The following is a 17,902-nucleotide window of genomic DNA, read 5'->3' as shown; positions in this document are numbered from 1 at the left end:
TGTATCTCTGATGCAGAAAAGTTCATGACATTTTGTGACCCGACTTTGGGGCCCCTGTGTCTGCATACCAAAATTGGGGTTCCTGGCAACAACTGGCCCTAAGATATGGGCCCCCAACTTCGGGTCGCAAAATGTGATTCTCTGATGCAGAAAAGTGCATGACATTTTGTGACCCAAATTTGGGGCCCCCTATCTCGGGGTCACTTAGTGATAGGAACCCCAAATTTGGATATGTTGTAGTGCTCGATACACAGTGTCTGCATACCGAATTCCTGGGGTTCCTGGCAATAATTGGCCCCAAGATATGGGCCCCCAAACTCGGGTCACAAAATGTAATTCTCAGATCATATTTCTGAGTTTTCAGGTCCAAAAAATTGGGTTCCTTTAAAAACACATATAAACGCAAACGCAGCTAAACGCGGGTGACGCGTTTAGCCACGTTTTGCCATGTTTTGCGTCTGAAATGTGGAAATTTTTGCGTCTGAACCCATTTTTTTGCTTCTGGAAAAACGAGGTTAAACGCAACTGCATAAAAACGGCAAAAACCGAGACTGTGTGCATGGACACATAGGATAACATTGAATGAGTTCAGGGGCAGTTGAAAAAAGTGCCCAACTGCATCTGAACACACGTTTAACTGCGTCTCGTGTGCATGAGGCCTTAGGGTCATGGTTGGGGTTAACAGTCACAGTCAGCATACTTTGGATAAAAAAAATGCAAAATGCACACCATTGTTTCTGGGCTGCTCTACGGGTACAAAAGACAACTGACATATATGGTATCACTGTGATCTTCTGTCAGCAGGAGAATTTATTTTGGTTTGTTCTTTGGTGATAAGTTATGAATAAAACAATATACAACTAAATTTAAGAAAAATATCCTTTGTGAAATAAAAAAAAAAAAAGAAAAATATTGTTTAGTTTTTTACTATTTTGGGCCGACTCCTTTAATTATATATTAACTATTTACCATTAAAAAAAAGCCCAATTTGTCCTGAAAAAAAAAACAAAGTATAATCCACCTGGATACACTAATCTGTTGTCATGATATGTACAGTTTTACTTAAACATGTTAAAGTTGCAAAATTGTACTTAGGCATTTGGATTTGTTTTACCCTTAGGCATTAATGGGTTAATATCTAATTGTATTATATTTAATTATTTTAGGTGAAACACCATTGGCTCTTGCTGCGTGTACCAACCAACCAGAGATAGTTGAACTGCTTATGAATGACAGCCAAACCAATGTTTCCATGCAGGACTCTCTCGGAAATACAGTGCTCCATGCTCTAGTTACTGCCTCAGAGGGCTCAGAAGCTCACAATACATTCATAATAAATATGTATGATAAAATCATACGAAAGTGTAAAAACAAGTCTTTAGAAGACATTAGAAATAAAAATGGTCTTTCACCAATGCAGCTGGCAGCAACGACAGGTAAACTGGAGGTAAGCCCCCAAAAAGGTAAATAAGTATCAAGTATTTGTTTTGTTTTATATAATGTAGCATTTACCATAACTACTTCTGGACCTTCTACACTACTAACATCCCCAGGACATCCCTTAAAGTAATTTTGTCACAAAGAAAATATTCCATAATGTGCTATAAGTTGGTAAAACAATAACTACTCTTGCCAACTCTGCTACCTGACATCTGGTTATTTTCTCATTATATGCTGTTAACAGCTTGAAACTTGTGCAAACCATAATTATTATGGTCTTTGTTTTGTAAAGTAGGTATCGTTTTTTCTTTTTCTTTTTGTCATACGTTGCCTTATTTCAAACATTGTAATGTCAAGAGGCCTGCATTGTGAAAAATAGTTGTAGGCACCAAGGTTTCTCATACACATCAGGGGGGTCTCCAGGATTTATGGCTGATAGAGAAAGCAAACGTTGTGCATTTCTCAGAATTTGAATAAGCTCTGTTCTGGCTCCTGGAGCCCAGAAGCTTTGTAGATGTTAGGATGGGATAAAGTAGAAGTCCACCCTAACACAAAAATCTCTAAGCAGTGGCAAGCCTTCTATACAGAATAGAGGGGCGCCACCCCCCTAATCCATGCTCTTGGCCCCTAATCTATATGCAGGGTGTTGGACGAATGGATTTCAATGGTTTTTTTTTTAACTACGTGATTAGAGCCTGAGGCTCTACTTGGCTTCAAAAAAGAGTGAGGTCGGGGCACAGAGCACTGCGTCCTGAGCCCACCCAGTTGTGTGACAATAGCAAATTAATATTCACTATTGTCTTTCTGATTTTCCTCCCTGCCAATCAGGAAGCGGATTTCACATTCTGTTCAGCCAGGAGGAGAAGCAATGGCCCGACTCTTCCTTCCCCCTGCTTCCTAAGGTAAGGCCTCTGATTGGCACCTTGGTGGGTTCTTTTGCTGCATTCCTGTCACTTTAGTTTGCCCCCCCCCTAAAATATTGAACACCGACTGCCACTGGATCTAAGACTAACCTATCTAGCCATGTAAGGAAGAAAACGCCATACATACCTTTTTTGAAGCTGCTCCGGTCTGGTCTCCAGCGGCGGAAGCTCTACAGAGGAGACAGCTGACAACGGCTGTGAAATTAATGGGAAATGAAGTCACCCATAGATTTAATATGGGGCTTCTGTTGTTGGCTGTGTCCTCTGCACCCGCCTTCAAAGTGAAGCTGCCACTGACAGCTCAGCGCGGGACCAGACTGGAGCGCCTTCAGAAAAGGTATGTATAGCGATTTCTTGTTTACAGGGCTAGATAGGTTAGACTTAGTTTGTGAATACCTGCAGGTTTACAGATTTTAGTGCTATGGTGGACTTTTACTTTAATTCTTAGGTCCACATCCTACCTGGTAGTCAGACCACAATATTAGTTTCAGCTGTCTGTAGGTCTTTATATATGCGGGTTGACTGATGCTCAGGGTTGTTCACTATTTTGCTCTCTGCTGTGGGAGCCTGCTGCAGGGTGAAAAGGCTGAACGCTGACAGAACACAGAAAAAAGTACTTGTTTGTTTTGGTGAACATATTGAGTGGAAGAAATTTCACAGAAAAGTGCTAAAAAACAATGTTATTAAAACTATATTATAACGTACCTAAGCAGTTACGGCTGGTGCTCAAAATATTTGGGGGGTGCAAACAAACTGAAAAATTCTGAAAAAATATAGAAAAAACCTCATAAATTGCATCCTCGCTGTCACAACATATGCAGCCACTGTGCCCATCAAATTCAGCCACTGTGCCCTATAAAATGCAGCCACTGTGCCTTATAAAATGCAGCCACTGTGCCCATAACATGCAGCCACTGTGCCCATAACATGCAGCCACTGTGCCCATCATATGCAGCCACTGTGCCCATCATATGCAGCCAATGCGCCCATAAAATGCAGCCTCTGTGCCCATAAAATGCAGCCACTGTACCCATAAAATGCAGCCTCTGTGCCCCTCATATGCAGCCACTGTGACCCCCCCCCACCCACTCACTCTCTGACCGGCACTTACCCCATCTTGGTGGCGGTTCAGGCAGCGGGTGACGACGGCAAGCTGTGGGTCAGGTGACAGCTCTTGTGTCCTCCATGGTTCCTGTGCATCTCTTCTTCCATACCGCTAGGCGTACAATAAGGATGCCAATCAGGTGACAGGTATTAGAACCGCACTTCCTAACTGGCGGAGTGGCGGTTCAGTGTTAGAAAAGCAAATATTAATTTGCTTTTCTAACACACTTAGGCAATTCTCTGCTCTCCGAGTCCACCTTTTTTTGAAGCCTATTACATCCTGTGCCTCTAATCAGGTGCTTAACAAAAACACCCCCGCCGATGTAATTCAGGCGCCCGGCGCCCAAAAAGGGGCCCGGACGCCTGAACAGGGGGTGGCTACAGTGGCCATGGATAGATTCATGCTATGCATGAATCTATCCACTTTACATATAGGAGGGTGGCATGATAGAGGGCACCCTTAATGGACAGTACCTAAGATCTAAAATAAACTGGTTAGCAGAAAAATATCTGTACGTGTATATTACCTCTGAGCATAAAATGCATACAGTGAACAGTTTTAGAATTAATTATACATTGCCATTGATTGCTGGAAAACTTAAAGCGGAGGTCCACCCTAAAATGGACCTTCCGCTCATCGGATGCCTCCCCCCCCTCCGGCGCCACAATTGGCACCTTTCAGGGGGGAGGGGGGTGCAGTTACCTGGATAATCCAGGTAACTGCACCCACTTCCGGGCTAGCTCTCTGCGGAAAGGGGCGTACGTTACGCCCCTTTCCGCAAGCGCCCGCCCCCTTCAGCAAGTGCCCCGCTGCCTGCTGGGAAACACACAGCTCCCAGAGGCAGCGGGGACCGTCCTCATTGCGCAGCGCGGCTCGCGCATGCGCAGTAGGGAACCGGGAAATGAAGCCGAAAGGCTCCATTTCCTGATTCCCATACCCAAGATGGCGGCGGCAGGACCCGACAGACGACCTAGCGATCGGCTTCGGGTGCCGACATCGCGGGCGCGCTGGACAGGTAAGTGTCACTATTTTAAAAGCCAGCAGCTGCAGTATTTGTAGCTGCTGGCTTTTAAAAAAAAAAAAAAACGCGGAGTCCCGGTGGACTCCCGCTTTAAAAGACCAACGATGTTGTGAAAGGCTGAAAAACATGTTATTTTGATTTGTCTTTAAAATAATGTTCTCTTTTTAGATACTTAAATACATTCTGAATAGAGAAATAAAGGAGAAAGAAAACAGAATGCTATCCAAGAGATTCACAGACTGGGCTTATGGCCCTGTTTCATCTCATCTGTATGATCTGCGCGATGTGGACACATGCTCAGAAAACTCGGTGCTAGAAATAGTCGTATACAATACAGATATTCATGTAAGTGGAATTAAAGGGAATGTATGTTTTATATATTTTTTTACTACTTGTATATTATGGCTAGGACTTAAATTCTAACTATATGCTGAAATCATAGGTGTGCGCACAGTACAGTGTATGTCAGATGTGCTTGGACACACCCTAATCACCCCATGCATATTAGCATTATTGCTTTGTGTGCCAGCGGGAAGATAGGAAAGATCTCCCTCTTACTGGCTCGATCATTAAAGAAGTGCTTACGCACTTCTTTCACTGTGCCAGCAGTGAGATCATTGAGTCAGAGACAGAGCACATCAGGGTACAGAGCCCAGCACATCAGGGCACAGCACATCAGTGTACAGAGCCCAGCACATCAGGGCACAACATATCAGGGTACAGGGCACAGCACATGAGGGCACAAGGCACCTCAGGGCAAAGGGCACAGCACATCAGGGTATAGCACATCAGGAAACAGCACATCAGGGTAAAGGGCATCAGGGTACAGAGCCCAGCACATCAGCGTACAGGGCACATCAGGGCACAAGGCACATCAGGGCACAACACATCAGGGTACAGTGCACAGCACATCAGGGTATAGCACATCAGGACTAGAGATGGCCTTGCAGTTCGCCCGGCAGTCAGTTCGCTGCGAACTTTGCTTGTTCGCGATTCGCCGAACCGGCGGACTTCTGGCGCTGTTCGCGTGGCGGACATATGCGTTTACATTGTGAAGAACTTTGACCCATGATGACACATCCATCATGGGGTACAGGACAGCCAATTGAGACATTTCAGCACATGGACAATTGAACATACCCCCTACCTGATAAATAGACCTGATCTGGCGGCCATTTTACATTGTCAGTGTAGGGACAGGACGCTGTGTGGAGCAGGGACAGTCAATTTAATCACTAGCTATTACGATTAGGTCCACAAAAGTCCTTTTAAGGACTGGTATAGGTGTACACAGTGACGGGACAAGGTCCAGAGCCCAGGGCAAACATGCCAAACTGCACCCCCCGCCCCCAAAGGGGTATGAGCATTGTGCATCATCAAAAATACTGAGCACTAATCGTTTTCACCCCCTAAGCATAAATTCCCCCCCCCTCCCAGTGCAAATCTGTTCCCCTGCTGAAATCCCCCCTAGCTAAAATCTTACCCCCACCCCCCAAATCCTCCCCAATTCAAGTGCCCCCCAGCAAAAAAATCACTCCTCCTAGCACAAATTATCTACCCCTAAGATTACCCCTCCCAATAACCCCACTGCAAATCCCCCCTTCCAGCACAAAGCACCCCAATCATCCTTCCTAGCACAAATCTTCATTCCCCCATTCCTTCTCCCCCTAAATGTTAGCATACCCCCCAAATTTCCCCTCCTAGAACAATACTTACTCCCTGCTGCCCCCCAAATCCCCCTTTCCAACAAAAATCCCCTCCCCCTATTTCCTTGTGGTGCCCCCCCACCGCCCATGATACCACAGTGCCCGGGGCAGCCAACCCTCCTGCCCACCCCTTGTCCCGGCCCTGGGTGTACAGTATATAGGGTTGTAATACACTTAGAATATACTTTCTTTCAAAGATACAAAGTATATTCTGGTGCACTGCTGTGCTGATGAGTACACTGCTGACCGATTCTGCAGCTGTCTTTTGTCAGTGTAGGGACAGGACGCTGTGTGGAGCAGGGACAGTCAGTTTAATCACTAGCTATTACTATTAGGTCCACAAAGCTCCTTTTAAGGACTGGTATAGGTGTACAGTATATAGGGTTGTAATACACTTAGAATATACTTTCTTTCAAGTATATTATGGTGCACTGCTGACTTCTGTGCTGCGTAGTGCTTGCTGACCAATTCTGCAGCTGTCTTTTATCAGTGTAGGGAGGGACAGTTTGGTGTTTGGAGCAGGGGCAGTCTGCAAATCACTAGCTACTATGACTGCTGTGCTGCTGATTGCTGACCGATTCTGCAGCTGTCTTTTATCAGTATGGGGACTGAGGGACAGTCTGCAAATCACTAGCTACTAGGTCCACAAAGGTCCTTTTAAGGCCTGGTATAGGTGTACAGTATATAGGGTTGTACACGTATAATATACTTTCTTTCAAGTATAGAAAGCATATTATACTCGACTGCTGAGCTGAGTGCTGACTGATTCTGCAGCTGTCTTTTATCAGTGTAGGGATTGAGGGACAGTTTGGTGTTTGGAGCAGGGACAGTCTGCAAATCACTAGCTACTAGGTCCACAAAGGTCCTTTTAAGGACTGGTATAGGTGTACAGTATATAGGGTTGTACACATATAATATACCTTTTTCAAATATAGAAAGCATATTATACTTGACTGCTGTGCTGCTGAGCTGATTGCTGCCAGATTCTGCAGCTGTCTTTTATCAGTGTAGGGACTGAGGGACAGTTTGGTGTTTGGAGCAGGGACAGTCTGCAAATCACTAGCTACTAGGTCCACAAAGGTCCTTTTTAGAGATGGTACGAACTTCCGACGGGACGTTTCGCGAACGCGGCCAAAAGTTTGTGAACCGCAAAGTTTGCCGTGGGCCCCATTGACTTTAATGCCAGGTGAACCTTAAAAACCTCCAGGTCATATTTTCAGCCACAAAATACTTACTAGCTGTGCACACATAGTCCCACCACATGGACACTGACATAACAGAAGTATGAAGTGAATCTGGGATCGACAACGACAAGCATTCTTTTTTTATCTGTGAAATATTGACAATTCAGGAGCGCATGAAGGCCATGGAGGAGAGGAAAGGTCAGGGCAGGCTATAAAGAGGGTGCAGGAGATGATCACCAGCACCGTTATAGAGAGCACTGACACCAGCACCGTGATAGAGAGCACTGACACCAGCACCGTGATAGAGAGCACTGACACCAGCACCGAGATAGAGAGCACTGACACCACACCAGCACCAAGATAGAGAGAGAGCACTGACACCAGCACCGAGATAGATAGAGAGCACTGACACCAGCACCGTGATAGAGAGCACTGACACCAGCACCGTGATAGAGAGCACTGACACCAGCACCGAGAGAGAGAGCACTGACACCACACCAGCACCAAGATAGAGAGAGAGCCCTGACACCAGCACCGAGATAGAGAGCACTGACACCAGCACTGAGATAGAGAGCACTGAGACCACACCAGCACCGAGATAGAGAGCACTGAGACCACACCAGCACCGAGATAGAGAGCACTGAGACCACACCAGCACCGAGATCAAGAGCACTGACACCACACCAGCACCAAGATAGAGAGAGAGCACTGACACCACCACAGAGATAGAGAGCACTGACAGCAGAACTGATACCAGCAACTCGTTGCGGGACCCAGAAGTATGACACCACTCAACCTCAGCAGTCAGCAGCAGTGCACCAGAACACTATATATTGTACACCTATACCAGTCCTTAAAAAGACCTTTGTGGACCTAGTAGCTAGTGATTTGCAGACTGCCCCTCAGTCCCTACACTGATAAAAGACAGCTGCAGAATCGGGCAGCAATCAGCAGCACAGCAGTCAGCAGCAGTGCACCACAACCCTATATATTGGACACCTATACCAGTCCTTAAAGCGGGATTCCACCCTAAAGTGGAACCTCCGCTGATCGGAACCCCCCCCCTCCGGTGTCACAATTGACACCTTTCAGGGGGGAGGGGGGTGGAGATACCTGTCAAAGACAGGTATTTTCACCCACTTCCGGGCATAGACTCCCACGGGAGTCTACGCCATTTCCTGCCCTGCCGCGCTGTCTGCTGGGACACACACGGGTCCCAGTGACAGCGCGGACCATTCCCATTGCGCGGCGCGGCTCGTGCATGCGCAGTAGGGAACCGGGAAGTGAAGCCGATTCGCTTTACTTCCTGATTCCCTCACCTCGAATGGCGGCGGCAGCAGCCAAGGCCCGAGCGGTCGATCGGCCTCGGCTGCCGGCATCGCTGGAACCCGGGACAGGTGAGTTTCCATTTATTAAAAGTCAGCAGCTGTAGTATTTATAGCTGCTGGCTTTTAATATTTTTTTTTGAATCCCTCTTTAAAAGGACTTTTGTGGACCTAGTAGCTAGTGATTTGCAGACTGTCCCTCAGTCCCTACACTAATAAAAGACAGCTGCAGAATCAGGCAGAAATCAGCAGCACAGCAGTCAGCAGCAGTACACCACAACCCTATATATGGTACACCTATACCAGTCATTAAAAGGACCTTTGTGGACCTAGTAGCTAGTGATTTGCAGACTGTCCCTCAGTCCCTACACTGATAAAAGACAGCTGCAGAATCGGGCAGCAGTCAAGTATAATATTATTTCTATATTTGGAAGAAAGTAGATTATACGTGTACAACCCTATATACTGTACACCTATACCAGTCCTTAAAAGGACCTTTGTGGACCTAGTAGCTAGTGATTTGCAGACTGTCCCTCAGCCCCTACACTGATAAAAGACAGCTGCAGAATTCGGGCAGCAATCAGTAGCACAGCAGTCAGCAGCAGTGCACCACAACCCTATATATTGGACACCTATACCAGTCCTTAAAAGGACCTTTGTGGACCTAGTAGCTAGGGATTTGCAGACTGTCTCTCAGTCCCTACACTGATAAAAGACAGCTGCAGAATCGGGCAGCAGTCAAGTATAATATTCTTTCTATATTTGGAAGAAAGTATATTACCCTATGTACTGTACACCTAACCAGTCCTTAAACGGACCTTTGTGGACCTAATAGTAATAGCTAGTGATTAAACTGACTGTCCCTGCTCCACACAGTGTCCTGTCCCTACACTGACAAAAGACAGCTGCAGAATCAGTCACCAGTGCACTCAGCAATCACCAGCACAGCAGTGCACCGAACCCTATATACTGTACTACACCTATACCATTCCTTAAAAGGACTTTTGTGGACCTAATAGCTAACAGTGTTTTGTGTCACTACAGTCTCAGTGACAAACGCAATTAAAAAAAAAGTATTATAACTGGTGTGATAGACCAGTGGCTCCCAAAAACGACAGATTGAAGCGGGGTGTTATATACATTCTTGCACATACATACTGCACTTCTCTAGAGACTTTTGTCACAGGGTCATTTAAAAAATGACAGGCAGAGGAAGAGGCAGGCCCTTCCACAGGGGTGGTAGGGGTAGGACAGGAGCAACAGGCTTGTGCCAAAGTGGCAAATTGCAGAAGGTGCGTGCGATTACGTCAAAGGACGCACCAGACTTGGTTGAGTGGCTCACTCAGCCTTACTCTTTTGCACCCTCCTCATCCTCTCGATCTGCACCCTCTTCTTCACTCTCTGCTGTGTGCACCCCCAAAGACACTACCACCAACACCACCACCACCACCATATACTCTCCGCTTGAGTCACAGGAATTATTTTACGATCCATCACAAGACATTGTCGATGCGCAGCCACCCTTGGCATTGGATCAGGAAGAGGAGGTAGCAACAGCGCCACTCTGACGACAGTACCCAGATCAGCCCAAGGAGGAGGTTGGTCCCTGGTGTTGCTGCCTACTCCGAGATCTCTAATTATAGCGTTGGGGAAGGTGACGTCGATGATGACGTGTCTAGTGATGTCACGTGGGTGCCCACAAGAGAGGAAGAGGAGGGGGGTTCAGAGGGAGATATGGACCAGCAGATAGGGAGGAGAAGCAGGCGGAACTTAGATTGCACAGGAGGGACAAAGCAGACTGCTAATGTATCAGGAGCGAGGCATCAACCATGTACGGTCACATCTGGCGCTCCCAGGACGTCGGCAAATGGCTCCGCAGTGTGGGCTTTTTTAACGTGTCCGCTGCTGACAATAGTGTTGCCATCTGCAGCCTTTGCAGTCAACGCATAAGTCGCGGTAAGCCCAACACTCACCTAGGGACAACCGCCTTAAGAAGGCACATGAGCTGCCATCACTGAGCCCAGTGGGAGCAACGGAACCCACAAAGCCACATTCCAGGCTCTCACCGTCCAGCCTCGTCTTCTACTTCTCCTTCTCCTCTCTCCTCACAATTGTCCTCCACTCCACCCTCCATCATGCTGTCCTCACGTTTTTCTGGAAAAAGGCAGGCTTCCGTGGGCCAAATGTTCGAGTGTAAAAAAATGATGACGCCGCATAACCCTCTTGCCCAACGGTTGATGGCTGGCTTGTCAGAACTGATAGCTCGCCAACTACTGACATAAAAACTGGTGGACTCCGAGGCCTTTTGAAAATTTGTGGCCATTGGAATACCACAATGGAAGGTCCCAGGAAGGAAGTATTTCTCACAGAAGGGCATCCCAGAGCTATATGGCAAGTTCAGCGGCAAGTCAATGTATCTCTGGCACACAGTGTCGGTGCCAAGATACATCTGACCACAGACACGTGGTCTAGCAAACACGGGCAGGGTAGGTATATAACTTTTACTGCCCACTGGGTGAACCTTCTGACGACCGTCAAGCATGTAACCCGTGGCACCCATGTAGATTTGGTTTTACTGCCACGGATTGCATGCAGGCCTGGCCCTTCTTCTCCTCCTCCTCCAACTCCATCCTCCTCCCTCAGCTGCTAGCATCTCTTCCGCTGCGCCGCCCAAGATCCCCAGAACCTATTCCACATGCCAGGTGAGACGTTTCCATGCTGTGCTGCGTCTGTTGTGCCTGGAAGCCAAGAGCCACACTGGCCCTGCACTCCTTTCAGCTTTGTGTTCACAGTCAGATCAGTGGCTAACACCGCTCAATTCGACAGTTGGTAAAGTGGTGTGTGACAATGGTGCCAATCTGCATAGCGCATTGAAACAGGGCAAAATTACACACGTGCCATACATAGCATACGTCTTAAACTTGGTCGTGCAGCGATTCGTTGTCAAATACTTTGGGGTCCAGGACATCTTGCGGCAGACAAGGAAAATATCGAGCCCATTACACGGCCATGGCTCGCCTTGCTGACATTCAGCGGCAACAAAATCTGCCGGTCAGACGTCTTATTTGCGATTGCCCGACGCGATGGAACTCAACCTTCTATATGCTTGATAGGCTGCTCCAGCAGAAATGTGCAGTTAACGACTACCTGTACGAACTCTGCGGCAGAACAGGTTCTGGGGAGCTTGTTTTTTTTTCACCGCGCCAGTGGCTGCTCATGCGCGACGCATGCAGACTTCTGCGGCCATTTGATGAGATCACCAAACTGGTCAGACGCAACCATGGCACCATCAGTGACATCGTACCTTATGCCTTCTTTATGGAGCGTGAATTGCGTCATGTCATTGATCAAGCCGTGGAGGAGCAGGAAGATGAGGAAGTCGCAATGTTGGATGAATTCCCAGGGGGGGCTACTTTATCTGAGACAAGTCAACAACGGGAGTCTGAAGAGGAGTCAGAGGAGGATGGTGCCGGAGCGGATGAGGAGGAGCAAGAAGAGCATGTTTTAAACCTTTCTGGGACCCCTATTGTTGTGCGTGGATGGGGAGAGGAGAACGAGGAGGATGACATTATCCTGGATGATGAGCAGGAGCCAGGCCACCACACCGCTTCCAGTTTAGTGCAAATGGGGGCCTTCATGCTCCAGTATTTTAACGAGGACCCCCGTATAAAAAGCATAAAGGTCAAGGACGTTCTGCTTTTGCGTGCGCTGGTAGAGGAGGAATTCCCACTCCCAGAGAAAGAGTTGCGGGTACCAATCCAACAGCGCCTGCAAGAAGAGGCCGGTTTGAAGATGTGTTGGTGACTTCTGATATGAGGTCATTCTTTCAGCTGACCTATCGACAGGTCTCATCCGGATCCAGCATCAGGGAACGCCTAGACCGTCAGGTGTCCGACTACATTGGATTAACGGCCGATGTGGATGCTCTGAGGAGTGATGAACCCCTGGACTACTGGGTGGGCAGGCTTGACCTCTGGCCAGAGCTTGCCCAATTTCCAATGGAACTGTTGGCTTTCCCCTCGTCCAGTATCCTGTCCAAAAGGACGTTCAGCATAGCAGGGGGGATCGTGACCGATAAGCGCACTCGCCTAGCTGGCGACAGTGTTGACTACCTCACATTTATATAAATGAATGAGGCATGGATCTCAGAGGAATTCAATACATGTGATCAGTAGACCATGTATATTCATAACTCTATAAACAATTTATTTAATTGAGCACACAGACCTTTTTTCTACCTTTGGCTCACCTCCTTGTACAAAAAAAGCACACCGTACTATATGCCCGTACCCTCCTGTGTGAAGAGGTTGAGCGGTGTCATATTTTTGGGTCCCGCAGCAAGTTGCTGGTATCAGTGCTGCTGTCAGTGCTCTCTATCTCGGTGCTGGTGTCAGTGCTCTCTCTCTATCTCGGTGCTGGTGTTAGTGCTCTCTATCACGGTGCTGGTGTCAGTGCTCTCTCTCTTTCTTGGTGCTGGTGTCAGTGCTCTCTCGCTATCTTGGTGCTGGTGTCAGTGCTCTCTATCTATCTTTGTGCTGGTGTGGTGTCAGTGCTCTCTATCTTTGTGCTGGTGTCAGTGCTCTCTATCTTTGTGCTGGTGTCAGTGCTCTCTATCATGGTGCTGGTGTCAGTGCTCTCTATCATGGTGCTGGTGTCAGTGCTCTCTATCATGGTGCTGGTGTCAGTGCTCTCTATCACGGTGCTGGTGTCAGTGCTCTCTATCATGGTGCTGGTGTGGTGTCAGTGCTCTCTATCTCGGTGCTGGCATCAGTGCTCTCTATCACGGTGCTGGTGTCAGTGCTCTCTATCATGGTGCTGGTGTCAGTGCTCTCTTTCACAGTGCTGGTGTCAGTGCTCTCTATCATGGTACTGGTGTCAGTGCTCTCTATCACGGTGCTGGTGTGGTGTCAGTGCTCTCTATCTCGGTGCTGGCGTCAGTGCTCTCTATCTCAATGCTGGTGTCAGTGCTCTCTATCTCGGTGCTGGTGTCAGTGCTCTCTATCTCGGGGCTGGTATCAGTGCTTTCTATCACAGTGCTGGTTTCAGTGCTCTCTATCATGGTGCTGGTGTCAGTGCTCTCTATCACAGTGCTGGTGTGGTGTCAGTGCTCTCTATCACAGTGCTGGTGTCGGTGCTCTCTATCTCGGTGCTGGTGTGGTCTCAGTGCACTCTATCACGGTGCTGGTGTCAGTGCTCTCTATCACAGTGCTGGTGTAAGTGCTCTCTAACTCTGTACTGGTGTCAGTGCTCAGTTTCTATCGCGGTGCTGGTTTCAGTGAGGGAGATAGCAGCGGAGAAGCCAATCAGCAGGCAGTGCCAGCATCATGGCTGAGGATCAGCACTGGACTGGCACCTCCAGACCACCGCAGTGGAGCCCTGCATAGATGGGGGTAAGGGCTGGGCAGCGGGAGGGGCTCAAGCACAAGTAAGTAAGTATTTTGTGGCTGAAAATATGACCTGGAGATTTTTAAGGTTCGTCTGCCATTAAAGTCAATGGGGTCCGCTGCGAACTTTGCGGTTCGCAAATTTTTGGCCATGTTCGCGGTTCGCGAAACGTCCCGTCGGAAGTTTGTCCATCACTAATCAGGACACAGCATATCAGGGTACAGGGTATCAGGGCAGGGTAGAGCCCAGCACATCAGTGTACAGGGCACATCAGGACAAAGTAAATCAGGGTACAGGGCATAGCACATCAGGGCACATCAGGGCACAGTACATCAGGGTACAGGACATCAGGGCACAGAACATCAGGTCACAGCACATCAGGGCACAGGACATTGAGGCACAGCAGACCATGGCACAAGACATCAGAGCACATCAGGGCATGGGGCACATCAGGGCACGGGCACATCAGGGCATGGGGCACATCAGACCACATGGCACATCAGGGAACAGGGCCCATCGGGGCACATCAGGGCACAGGACACACATCAGCACATCAGGGCATATAGCACATCAGGGCACATCAGAGCACACAGCACATCAGGGCACACAGCACATCAGGGCACATAGCACATCAGGGCACGGGGAACATCAGGGCATGGGGCACATCAGGCCACATGGCACATCAGGGCACAGGGCCCATCGGGGCACATCAGGGCACGGGGCACATATCAACACATCAGGGCATATAGCACATCAGGGCACGGGGCACAGGAGGGCATGGGGCACAAAGGGGCACATAGCACATCAGGGCACAGGGCACATCAGGGCACATAGCACATCAGGGCATGGGGCACATCAGGGCACATAGCACATCAGGACACGGGGCACATCAGGGCACATTGGGGCACATCAGGGCACGGGGGAAAACCAGGGCAAGGGGCACAGCAGGGCACGGGGCACATGAGGGCACATAGCCCATCAGGGCATGGGGCACATCAGGCCACATGAGAGCACACCAGGGCACATATCAGCACATCAGGACACATAGCACATCAGTGCACAGGGCACATCAGGGCACTTAGCACATCAGTGCACTGGGCACATCAGGCCATATGGCCCATCAGGGCACAGGGCACATGGCACATCAGGGCATGGGGCACATCAGGGCACATGGCACATCAGGGCAAAAATCAGGGCACATTATGGGGCACATTAGAGCACATTATGGGGTACATCAGGGCACATCAGGGCACATGGTACATTATGGGATTGTTTATTAGCCTGGCTAGCATGCAGAGTAGCGCAGGAAGCGCCTGTTTGTAATAAGTTCTCTCTCTCATGTCACACAGCATTGTTCGCTCCCGGCGGCCCCTCCTCTCTTCTTGTCTATCCCCATTGGCTTGTGACATCATCTGGGATAGACAAGAACAGAGGAGGGGCCGCTGGGGAGCGAACAGCGCTGTGTGACATGAGAGAGAGAACTTCTTACAGACAGGCACTTCCTGCGCTACTCTGCATACTGGCTTAATCTCGATCTACCAGTCAGGTGCCAGCTGTCGGCGATTGGCTGGTAGATTGCCGGACCTCCGAGGCAATAGGAGGCCGCTGAAACCGGCCCACTGAGCCATCGGCCCACCAGGAATCTCCCGGTAGTCCAGATGGCCAGTCCATCCCTGTCCACATATGGACACATGTAGAAACACGCGCATATGTGTTTTTGAGCTTTAGGGTGCACACTCTAATGCAATAGGCTGGAAAAACCTATGGCTGCAATGGTATGGAAAACACAGGATTTATAGATTTACAAGTCTTTAAGTTGACCTTGATATGCTGGCTACTTATTGATGGTGTATTAATGGTGTCCCCTAGCTATATTATATAAGACGTGCAGCTGTAACTGCAGCAAAAGGAGGTTCTACAAAGTATTGACTCCGGGGGGCTGAATACAAATGTACACCACACTTTTCAAATATTTATTTGTAAAAAAAAATTGAATACCATTTTTCATTTTCCTTCCACTTCACAATTATGTCCACTTTTTGTTGGTCTATTATATAAAATCCCAAATAAAATACATTTAATTTTTGGTTGTAACATGACAAAATGTGGAAAATTTCAAGGGGTATAAATACTTTTTTAAGGCACTGTATGTATTGGTATCTAAAAAGGCCCTGAAATATGGTGGTGAATACATGTTTGGTTATATACACAAGTTATTTAAATTCCATAGAACTTATTCAGGAAGTAGTACTATATACTATACTTTTGCCTATCACTTGAAAGATTTTGCCTGAGTACATTTGGCCATGTCAGTGCACTTACCTGAGAGACAGGGGTGTCCATTTTGGTCTATTGGGACACACTTTCATGCAAAAAATGTACATGTTATGATTTCCAGTAGATTGCATTGTGTTTTATCCTTTTGTAAAGATCAGTTGTAGGTTCTAATGTATTGATTCCCTCACATGTGCTTCTGAAATAGGAATTCTGAAACGTGAAAATACAGTATGTGTGAATTACACATGGCAAGCTGACTGTTCTCCCAGCACTGGGGAGGATATGCCTCTATGCCTAGTCAATTAGGAAATAGGAAAGCAAAAGGACTGGCAGGATCCAGTGGCGGCTGGTGCTCAAATTTATTTGGGGGGTGCAAACAAACTGAAAAATACTGAAAAAAACATCAATTGCAGCCTCACTATGCCCATCAAATGCAGCCATTGCGCAATCAATTGCAGCCATTGTGCCCATCAAATGCTGCCACTGTGCCCATCTTATGCAGCCACTTCTGCCCATCCTATGCAGCCACTTGTGCCCATCATATGCAGCCACTTGTGCCCATCAAATGCAGTTACTTGTGCTCATCCTATGCAGCCACTTGTGCCCATCATATGCAGCATCGTGTGCCCATCATATGTAGCCACTTGTGCCCATCAAATGCAGACACTTGTGCCCATAATTTGCAGCCACTTGTGCCCATCGAATGCAGCCACTGTTCCCATCATATGCAGCCACTGTGCTCATCATATGCAGCCACTTGTGCCCATCATATACAACCACTTGTGCCCATCATATGCAGCCAATTGTGCCCCAAATGCAGCCACTGTGCCCATCAAATGCCGCCAGCTGTGCCCATCAAATGCCGCCACTGTGACCCCCGCTGTCTGCCGGAACTTACCCCATCTTTGTGGCGGGTCAGGTAGCGGGTGACAGCAGCGAGCTGTGGAATGGCTCCTGTGTTCTTCATGCTTCCCCCTCCTCTATTGTTCCGTTTTGCTAGGTGTCCATCTTTTCTGAATCCTATTAGAGCCTAGGGCTCTAAATCAGATAACGGGTATTAGACCCGTGCTACCTGATCGGCGGAGAGGCGGTTCAGTGTTAGAAAAGCAAATATTAATTTGCTTTTCTAACGCATCTGGGTGGACTGCGAGTGCAATGATCTGTGCCACCAGTCCACCTTTTTTGAAGCCTATTAGAGCCTAAGGCTCTAATTAGGTGCTTCAAAAAGACACCCACCGCCGCTTGAATCCAGGGCCCGAAAAGGGGCCGGACGCCTGAATAGGTGGTGGCAGCAGGGGCCATGGATAGATTCATGCAATGCATGAATCTATCCATTAGTTATAGAGGGGGTGGCTAGAGAGAGGGGGCGGTGCCCATGTGCCCTTAATGGATGAGCCGCCCCTGGCAGGACCACTAGATATTTCGCACAAATGAAGCAATACAAAGAGAACAGGATACTTTTTAACATAAGTACATAGTACCATATACACATATCAGAAATATGAAATGTTGGGGTAACATATTCTTTAACATTTA

General features: G+C 48.1%; 1 protein-coding gene across 2 annotated transcripts in view; it reads left to right on the top strand.

Annotated features, from left to right (window-relative positions):
* LOC143981969 (transient receptor potential cation channel subfamily V member 3-like) overlaps nt 1-17,902 on the top strand; it is a 97,719-nt gene that overhangs the window by 31,424 nt on the left and 48,393 nt on the right. For both annotated transcript variants that reach the window (XM_077480260.1, XM_077480259.1), the window contains exons 6-7: nt 1,167-1,447; nt 4,658-4,834. In XM_077480260.1, coding sequence (XP_077336386.1) covers nt 1,167-1,447; nt 4,658-4,834 — 458 coding nt within the window. The remainder of the gene's footprint in view (nt 1-1,166; nt 1,448-4,657; nt 4,835-17,902) is intronic.

The sequence above is a fragment of the Lithobates pipiens genome, unplaced genomic scaffold (genome assembly GCF_037356315.1).
Source record: "Lithobates pipiens isolate NorthernLeopardFrog02 unplaced genomic scaffold, aLitPip1_a1.2 Scaffold_16, whole genome shotgun sequence".
NCBI classification, from domain to species: Eukaryota; Metazoa; Chordata; class Amphibia; order Anura; family Ranidae; genus Lithobates; species Lithobates pipiens.
This window is presented reverse-complemented; position numbering and strand designations above follow the sequence as displayed.